Source organism: Mesoplodon bidens, assembly GCF_964165515.1.
Source record: "Mesoplodon bidens genome assembly, chromosome: 13".
NCBI lineage: Eukaryota > Metazoa > Chordata > Mammalia > Artiodactyla > Ziphiidae > Mesoplodon > Mesoplodon bidens.
Window position 1 is genome coordinate 59,290,926 of NC_138169.1, and position 10,567 is coordinate 59,301,492.

Here is a 10,567-nt window from a genome sequence, read left to right on the forward strand (position 1 = left end):
GTCCTCGCTGTGGGAGAACAAGCTGAATGAAGACTTGTTTACCCATGCCCTTTCTGTGTTCAAGGGATAACCTTGAATGTACACTTGCATACTATATATATTTCCTATAAGAAAACGGCATTTCTAACTGGATTTCTCAATGAAGTTTATTTCTTTACCCACTAGCTAACTCAGCAACTTCACAAAACTATATAGGGCTTTCTTAGGCCACATTGACGTTTGTCACAAGCAGTGAATAATTCAACACCATGGTTCTTATCTGAGATTATATTTTATTTTTGACTCACATGTAAACTTAGAGAGGGGAAAGCATATTTCGGCTATAGTATTCTCAACTTAGCTCTTTGATAACATGATTTCTCATTTTGTTCACTTTTTTTTTTCAACAAACCTAAGTTACCCTTCTTATGATAAAATTGTGTCAAATAATCACAGACCAAAAAGAAATAATCATATACTATTATATGCAGGACAACCATTTGCACATGACATAATTAATAAAATAATCTAGAGAACATTTCTTTAATATCTTTGGGTTTAAAGAAAAATTGATTTCTCCAGTTGATGAACAATGGATGAATTTTCACAAGAGAAGACCTGCTGTTCATTTCTAAATCCTAACAACCACATTGACTTCCAGTGACATGTTCCAATGAAATCATCACCACAGCCGTGACTCGGGACTGCAGAACAGTATTCCTAAAAAGCTTGGCTACTCTTATTTATATAACTGGTAACTTGCAGGGGAAATTGAATATCTTATGAAAATTTATCCAACTTCTCTAATAAAGAGTAAATTATCATGATACACATTTACAGTTACTTTCTGGTCTGATAATTCAATCCATTTCTAACAACAACAACAAAAAACTTTCACAAGCTTGCAATCATGTATCAGAAAAAAAAAGAAAGAAAATTTCTCCTTGCCTAGTAAAAATCATCAAGTTCCAACTCATCACGGCTAGGATGCTAACCATCACAGAGCACATGCCACTTGGCAATTTGTCTCCTGGGATAGTCACAAATCTCCTTCCAGTGCTCTCCACTGGCTCCTTCTGCTGCTGCTCCCAGGACCAACTGCCCAATCACCTCATTTCGGGATCCCCTTTCAGAATCCAAAACCAGAAATTCAACACTTATCTCTTCAAGACCCTCACAGGGAATGTCAAAGACAAACAGTTCATTGAACACTGCATTGGGGGTGCATTTCTTCACATGAGTCTTCTTTTTGGAGATTCTCTTTTTGGCATGATACAGGTTCACTTTGACATAAGGATCTGCAATGGGAAACAACACACATTGTACTGACAAAACTTGGCGGGAAAGCTGATCTCAAGATAATGGTGCCCTTGAGATGCTAATAAAATGTGATTATAAGGAATATGAGTCAGAACAAAGCGAAAACATGGATAAAGCTTGGCTTCTCTATTGTCAATAAATTGAAAATAAGTAAGAATGTACAACATAAGAGATAGTGGAGGACGGGAAAGAACTGTAATGGAAGGATGAAGAGATAGCATAAAGGGGAAGAAAATACAATGTTCTAATGACACATTCTGATTACTAATAATTCATTCCAGAGAATGGAATACAAGGAAAAAATATTACACAACATCTATCCTTACTGAGTTGTATGACTTTGGATAAATCTCACTAATTCTGTGAGCATGGGCTGCTTTCTCTTTTGAATGGGGGAATGGGCATTTAGAATTCACGATGGCAATGCCTTTTTTGGCTTTAATTTTTTTTGTCGTTCTTTAACCACTTGCTGTATTTGTTTCCCGTTACCCAGTATTGATGTTTCCTGTGTCACCTGTATTCTGTGAATTTTAAGATAATACTACTTTATCACACATTTAATTATATTATTTTGCCCTTTTCTGGTTGCATGAGTTCATTTTAACTTCCTAACCTAAATCTTTGAGACCATGTTTTTAACCTCCATTATCTAATAATAAAACTACAATTAATTATAGCACTGGATGATATTTAATGAAATATATATTTCCAGACCTCATAATCCCCTTCAAGGTAAGTACTATTATATCCAGCTTGTATAGAGTTTAAGAAACATACCCAATGTTACGATGCTAAGAAATGGAAGGGTTAGGATTTGAACTCAGATCGTTTTAAACCATAGGTCATGTGCTCTTTCTCATTGTACTATACAGAATTTTTTTTTTGCAAAAATTAGTCACAAAACTAAAAACTAATTCTTAAAGCAGACACCAGACACATAAGGAATTAAAGGAAAGATAAAAATAATAGAAATGTAAGGGTAGGCAGGCTCATTAATTTTAAAATAGTAAAATTAAGAACTTTTCCTAAACCTTAATTTTATTTCCATCACTGTGTTTTTGGCAATGCCCTCACTTCTGCATTTATCACTGCTTTCTGCTTCGACTCCATTCAGTCAGACATCTATGACATACTAGCTTTGTATTGGATCTTAGAACTATGCAGTTTTCTTCTTGATAATGGCCTTGGCTCACATTTTTATTCCATAAAATGAGAAACAGAAAAACAATCACATAATTTGTGATTGTGAATAAAAGGTGAATCTAAATCATAGTCCAATGTTAGTTGTTAACTATTTTGCCCAATATATTGCTCATTTCTACACTGAGCGTGAGTTTTTCAAAAACATTCTTACCTGAAAGTCCAGACACATCAGATTTAGGCAGGTGCCGAGCTTTTAAAACAACCACAGTGAGAGTATTTGTGATGGACTGATAGCAGAGAGAGATCAGTAACTCACCACGTCCTGAAGACTTCTAAACAAAGAGAGATATGAGATAAATAATGTTTTTATTATTCTTTAGTGTTGAAATTTATACTTATATTAATTTTTAAAGCACGATAATAGCATTGTTATTTAACTGTAATTTTCCTAGTTATTTTACTTTAATATGCTAAAGAATCAAAGAGTAACTAAAAGCTTTTGTGCAGTACCATCACCTTCTAAAACAACTACCTGCCATCTTGTGGTCTTTTTAGGTACTACAGAATGTTAAAATTCGTAAGGAGTTAGCCACGCCCATTACTAGAAATGTTTTAAAGGGGGATTTTAAAATATATCTTACACAGAGGTACTTTTAGTTTTTGCTTTTTAATTAACTCTCCACTTTTTGAAGTTATTAATGGTAATGAAAATTATCTAATTATTTGAATGGATCTGTATATAGTAAAGTGACTCAAGTTTGATTTGATTTCAAATTCTTTAGCAGACATTATTAGAATTTCAGAAAACTTGAAATTTAGTCTGACACCCATTACTCTCTTAGCCCAGAGGACTGATGGAGTTAAAATTCTCTTCTCCCACCCCACCCAGAGTCCTCCTTTAATCCAAGGAATGAATTAAGTATTGGAGAGAATTAATTCAGAATAGTTAATGCTTTGTCTCTGAACAGTATCATAGGGTTTTTCTTTGCATAATACTTAGATCTTATTTTTACTTTAACATTAGATAAGATGACCAAGAACTCAAAGTACAAGTTCTAACTGAAAGTAACAAGAAGTAAACTTGGTATAACTAAGAATGATGGTTGCCCAGAGCTCCTAAAGCTTCAATATGTATTTATATAAAAGCTGACATGGGGTAACTGTATGAATAAGCACTCCAAGAAGAATAAGAGTAGTGAACAAATCTTTATTCCCACTGTGCCACTAAACAGTTAGATGACTCAAACTACTTAATATTTCTGGATCTTGACTTTCATTAAATTCAACAGAAAAAGGTAAGGCTGTGGTCAAAACAAACTTTAGGGTATTCTATAGAATTATGTGTTATAGACACCAGTTATTCTGAAATACCACAACTGGAATCAAATGAGCTCCATATTTAAAGGGAAAATACATTTAAATTTGATTAATTGATGTCTTATCGTTTTCTAATAATTCCAGAACTACCAAAGTAGCATAACTGCAAAGGCAGAGTAACTCACTTCCTGTTATACAACATATAGGTGAATATTTGTAATTCAATATAATGAGATATCTCTTCCTTAGAAAGCAATTCTATGAAGAGTCACTAGAACTTCAAACACTCAAAATGAACTGACTTAATTTTCAATTTCAATTTGAATTTCAACTTCAATTATGTTGACATTGAAATATATTTTTAACTTTCTTATGAATAAGAGATATTTGTCTGCATTTTAGTGGTAATCTTAGTCAACATACTTGTGACAGAAATTAATAAAAAATATTTATATAAATGATATTTAAATAAATCCATAAAGGGTTCCTATTTATTTTATATCATTAAGATACTTTATGCATTTCAGATGTGGGTTAAAATTTCTTTCATCTACTCTATCCCCCTGCTCCTCATTTGATTATGATTAATAATAGTTAAACATGGTAAAGATGATATGTATGACATCATTTTAATAAAAATCCCCTAGATACAAAAAAGCTACAGAAAATATTGTTTATAAATATGTTAATCACTAAAAGTGAATTACCCTAACATTTCTCTTGATAATCTCTCTGTTCATTAACATTCTTCCATCAGTTAATTCAATTCCTGTGAGAGGAAAAAGGACTTCTCCAATTATATCATCTCTTGAAAACCTGTCAAAACTCAAGATTGTGAAGTGCAAGGCCAACTCTTGGATCTGGGTGTAGGGTATTCCATAGAATGTAAAGGTCTCATCAAAAGCTGGGTCCAAGGTCTTTCTCAGAACTCTGGTTTTCACTTTATGCTTCTTCTCTGGGAGAATCATCAGTTTGATGTATGGATCAGAGGTCATCGACAGCTCATCCATGGCTGGCAAGCCACGGGCTTCTTTAATATTTACCACAAATGCTTTCTTCTCAAAGTTATACTCTAAGGAGAAGAAGAGGGTTCCCAGCTTCTCTTGTTTCTCATCTGAAGTAAGAGAAGTGCTGGACTTTAAGCTATCAGGGGAAACTGCCTCTTTTTCCCCTTCTGAAAAGAGCTTTGGGGTCACATTCTCCAGGTCAGAAGGACTGCCAGCTTTGAGGTTTGTTTTGGGAAAATTGCCATTTAGATCTCTCTTCTCAAGATCAAGATGCAAAGAATTCTTTGGCCCAGCTGGTTTATTCTTTACTTCATTTTTCTCATCTGCTCCAAACTTCTTTTTGCTGTTTAGGTTTTCAGGATAAATATCAACTCCCTTTAGCACATGCACAAACTTATATGGAGGAGTCTTGCTAGATTTGGATGATTTTCTCTGACAGCAGATCCATGCAAACAGAGAGACTGTGAAGACCAGGCCAAATGCACTGAAGATCCCCACCACTGTGGGGATTTCATCTGAAAAATCAAATGACCAATAACATGCATTAATTGGGCAGAGTTGGAGACACCCTATTTGAAAAGCATCCTAAAGCTGTCAGTTGCTTGAATTATGTACCTATTTCATGTCACTTTCAAGAACAAACACATATGTAACACATAAAGAATAAATACAGTATGATATAAAATCCTTCATTGTAGTAATTTTTCACAAATAAAATTAAAAGATGAAACTGGGCCTGGGCCAGGGATGGGAGAATGCTAAATGACCCTGACCTACCTTCGTTTTCTCAGATAACATGAGTCAACTACAGCATGATGAATCAGTACTAATTTCATTATGTTTTCATTGACATTTTCAGGGTTTCCAGAAGCATCAATTCTTACTATGTAGCTTTAAGTGCATATTCTTCAAACACTGACAGAAATTATGGAAAATTACCTGCAGTTGTCACAAAGTCATTAATAATTTCTATCCAAATTAAAGAACAGTGGTAAAAGAAATGTACAAATATTAGGGAAAAAAGAACAAAATTATGAACAGTTTATTAATAGTATACAACTTATAAGACTACAAACTCATAGGCTGACCCAAAATTCTTCAAACACTGAATCATCCAAAGTACAAATTAATACCTAAATAGAATAAAACCCAAACAATGGTTATAAATGAATTATCATCTTTAACATGTAATGAGAAGAGTGCATAGAGATAATTTAGAGTTCAATTTTATCCATAACTGATTTTTTTCCTAGCACATTTCCACATGGCAAATGGCAATCAAATTGAAACTGGCATTTGTTCCTTGAATGTGGGCACGTTAAATTACTGACATTAGGTAACACTGATTATACATGAAGCTTATCATGTTCCATATGTAAGTATATTCTCCAACAAATAATAAGTAACACTGTGTAAGTAAAAGCAGTATTACTATATCTGGACACAATGCATCAGTTGAGTCAATGTTTAATATAATCAAAACTAATATAATTAATGTAATAATATCTGCCTTTAGCTCCATTCCAGTCTATTTTTTTTAATCCCAAATAATGAATAATAAAGTTAAAAGTTCCAGTCAGGAAAGGGTTAAGGCTTGTTTAATTAACCTTGAAGGAACAATCTTTTGTTTCTCCTCTCCCCAATCCTCCAAACTTCTGCCTATCTACTTCATAATCGCAAAACTGAACTCAAATAATATTAGATTGAGAAATGACAAGAGCAAAAATGCCTAAGAAGATAAAAAGCAAATACAACAATAAAAAATTCTGTAGTTTAATTATATCAAAGAACTGAATTGTGTAGAGGTAAACTTTGAATTTCCCAGATAGAAAAAACAAGGAATGCCACAGAAGAAGAATGAGGTGAGAGCTAAAAATCATCAGCTAAACTTAGTACCAGCTTTTCAATTTTTCCTTCTATTTAAGTCTTTGTGGGGAGAAGAAAAAGAAAAAAAAAATAACACTCCTGGACTACCTAATAATCCAAGGCCAGGGAGCTAAAGCAAAGTCATGAACTATTCTTGATTCTTTAGTCAATGCAGGAAGAATAATTTTTTTAAAAAGGAATAGAAAACAAATTTTTTCCTAAATAAACAATGTCAACACTAGAACATATTTTTAACTAGCATAGCCTCTGAAAATTCCTCAGTATTCAAATATTTTTCTGATTTTCAAATCAGAAATTGGGAATACATATCATATCACAACAATATAAACTCAATCACTCAAATGGACAACTGTGAAAGAAATTCATTTCTGAATATAATATCACAAATTTTCTGTATTTAATATTCATGTCAAATGGCAAAATATTAAATATAATACAGAAGTGCTCACCTACTCCCTGTGTATTCTCTACTGTTAAGGTCCTAAGCTTTTGAGAGCAAAGATCTCAGTCATTTCACTCAGTTTCATAACAAACTTCTAAAAATTCCCTGATATTTCCAAATATATGTAAAGTAAAACTCAAATCTCTTGCCTTTGGAATATAATGGGACCTAAAAATACTACTTTTCTATTTGAAGAAGTACATCTGATTTTTTCTCCTTTTCTTTTTTTACTGAAAAAGAGGAGAGTAATGGTGCTAAAAATCTGTTATAGGAAAAAGGAAAGTGAACATGAAAATATAAGCCCTAAGTATAGTTTCCAGTAGCTTTTAGCTAACTGACTTGCAACATTTCCCTTATTTCTCTGGGCTCCTGTTACCGCACCTGTGAAATGGAATGGGCTCAGCTAGTTAATTTTGAATATCCCTTTAACCCTAGTATCATAGGATTCTGTGTCTTTCGCTAGCAAAATATTTCAAGGATACAAGAAAAACGTAGCAGAGAAAAAAAAAATACTTATGGTACACTCTGCAATAAAGTATACATTCTAAATGCCCAATGTTCAAGTTATTTTATGCCAAGATAAAACCCTTATGTAATCACAGAAACATCTGGCTTCCCCCAATAAGATAAATAAAGGTTTACGTACAAATAGAAATCACCTGCAGAATTAATGACACCAACAAGCAAACAGACCTGTTTACTTAGCGCGTGCTGCAATTTACAGGGCTACCTGAATGATTAGGAACTTCTTGGATGTAAAATCGCCCTGGCAGAAAGCAATTTTAAGGAGAAAGATATCAAGGAAGGGAGAAACCACAGAGATATTGCCCTTTTACAGTTCTCATTTTCCTACCTGGGAAATCTGTGTTCAACATCCCGCGAACACACACACACACGCACACGCGCGCGCGCACACACACATACAAACACAACACATCACCCCAGAATATTTAAGGAACAACCGCAGTTATAAGCGGAGTAACTTGCTTACCAAATTCTTCCCGGCTGGTAGCGATCGGAGCCATTTTTTGCTGCGTATTCTGTCCGAGGTGCTGAACGGAAACTCCCTATCTTGGTTCACTTGCCTGGATGTGAAGCGACAGGGCTTTTCCTAATGCTGAAAACAACGGCGCAAAGCTCAGGGAACCTAAGCCTGGAACAGGGAGGAGGCAAAGAGGGAGGTCCACTCGCCCTCGCACAGTGATTTGCCACCCCTCTTCCTGTTTTGGCTCTTCAGAGACGCTTGTCTCTGAGACTCTAGAGGTGGCTGAAACCCGAATTGACGCAATCCTGACGCTACAGGGTTGAAATCAGCACCTCCCTCCTCCAAGCCTCTCCTCTACCCTTCATTCTTTCTTCTTCCCTTTCCTCCTGAGAATTCAGCACACATTCATCAATTATTTTAACTGTTGGACTACGTTTGCTATGCCGTGAGGGCTCAGAGGTACATAAATATGTCTTGAAACTCATCAATGTCAACTCCTGATATAAAATCTGATCATCTAGATCAGTAAAAATGTGTCTGTGTTATCAGAATAATATAATTTACAGAGGCGATTTGAGGAAAGAGTAAAAAGAGAGAAATTTCTGCATCAGTGATCCACTGTAAAATGCAAATCTATATTTTCTTGCTATTTAAAATTTTGTTTGATATATTATACTTATATTAGAAAAAAAACTCCCTGCACATTGATCCATTTGAAATAAGATAACAGTTTTCCTATCATTATCACTTGTTTTCTAATAAATTATTAGTCTAAACGTTTTGTTGATTCTGTTGCTCAATCTGTCTCTTAGCTCTCTTCCATTAATATCTGACATTGGGTCATTTAAAGTACTTAGGGACAGATGGGAATAATCCTTTCTGTATTCCAACTCACAGTTTTGACTTTTACATATAATGAGATTGTTTTTGGAATGCCATTTCTGGTTAAAAGTCTAATATGTTTGTGCAAAATAGTTACAAGAATCATACCAAAATCTAAAATGACATTGATAATTATTGGTTATTTTCAAAGGAAAACATATTTTTTTCTGAACTGATGATATTCCCAGGGTTGAGGAACTAGGAAAATATGGTGTCAGATTCTGATTAATTTTAGTCTGAAGAGTGTGACTTTTTAAAACAAGCATTAGCAATTTTCCAGAGAAGAGAACTGAGGCTGTAACTTCAACTTTCAATTATTGGTCCACAAAGAATTCCTCTTCTCTGGAGCTCAGTGAGCAAATGACATTCAGTGTGTGCTGGGATGGGGGAAGAATGTGTATGGGGTGAGCCCAGAAAGATACTGTACAAGTGACAGTTTCCTGCATACTGGCAAGCAGCTGCTCTGAACGTCAGGACTGTGTCTGGGGAGAAATTGGCTTCAGTCTTTTACATCATGGAAAATTTTATAAACCTAAATCCCTCTTCTTTCCCTTTCTACTCACTCCCACATACTTGGCATTTTAACATTATTCTAACAGATTTTTTCTTTAGCTTATATCTTCCTGCTATGAAAACATACAAACTAACTTACTGTGTTCGATTTTTCCATTGGCAAAATCTGTGTTTTCTGTCCTCATCTTTCCATTTAATTCAGATTACTTGCTTTCTTGATTTTGCATGCACTGGTGAGATTGTCCCTATGAATAAATATCCATTAGACAGATGAAAGAGAGAGTGGCATTTTTGTGTGATATGTATCACAGGTAAACAAAATATATGGTGTGAGGTTTACTAAAATATATTTTCTAGCTAAGTTATTGCTACATACGGTTATACTCACTTGTAGACATAAGTACCTTATATATGTGTTCTATATAAATTAATGTCTCATTAATTTTACCTTCAGGTGGTAAAATTCTATCATCCAAAACCTCTCTAGATTGTTTAAACTCTGTTTCTACAGAACCCCACCTTACCCTGGACTGTCTTATTTCTGAGGACACATTGTGATAAAATTTCCTCTTGCCCAGAGCTAATGCTATTATGGATATAGTAACCCTTCCATTGTTTGCTTTAAAAGCAAACTGAAAATAAATATTATTAATTAAAATGTCAGATGTTTCCTTCATTTTCATATGATGCATAGCATATTATTCATTTTTAAGCTCTTTAGACAAACTTCCAGCAGCACCAGATGAGGAGTGGAAAGTTGACCCAACGTAGACGAAAAAAAAACCTGTAAGTTTCCTGTGATTGAGATTCACACCCTACCACTGTATTACATTCTCTTTGGATCCAGCAAACAAGTAATCAATTCGCTGACGTAAACAATACCACTCTTGCAGCATTGATTTGGGAGGAGGGGTAGTTGCTAGGTAACCACCTTATTGCCACCCAAAACACACAGTCTCAAGCAAGTTCCTGCCCTGGGAAACAAACGCATCTGTACAAGTGGCATTGTTTACTTCAAAGTGATTCTTTGACTGTTGAAGTGCTTCAGCGTTTACCTTGTTTTATTTCTGATTGCAAATATGTATAGATATT

The 10,567-nt window shown here is 34.5% G+C and overlaps 1 protein-coding gene across 1 annotated transcript; it reads right to left on the reverse strand.

Moving 5' to 3' along the window:
- Nucleotides 1-696: 696 nt before the first annotated feature.
- SYT4 (synaptotagmin 4) lies at nucleotides 697-8,120 on the reverse strand (the record flags this gene model as incomplete). The annotated part of the gene is made up of 4 exons (XM_081253363.1): nucleotides 697-1,277; nucleotides 2,654-2,774; nucleotides 4,467-5,281; nucleotides 8,087-8,120. The coding sequence occupies 4 exons, from the start codon at nucleotides 8,118-8,120 to the stop codon at nucleotides 970-972; spliced, it is 1,278 nt and encodes a 425-aa protein (XP_081109489.1). The 3' UTR covers nucleotides 697-969.
- Between the last annotated feature and the right edge of the window lie 2,447 nt (nucleotides 8,121-10,567).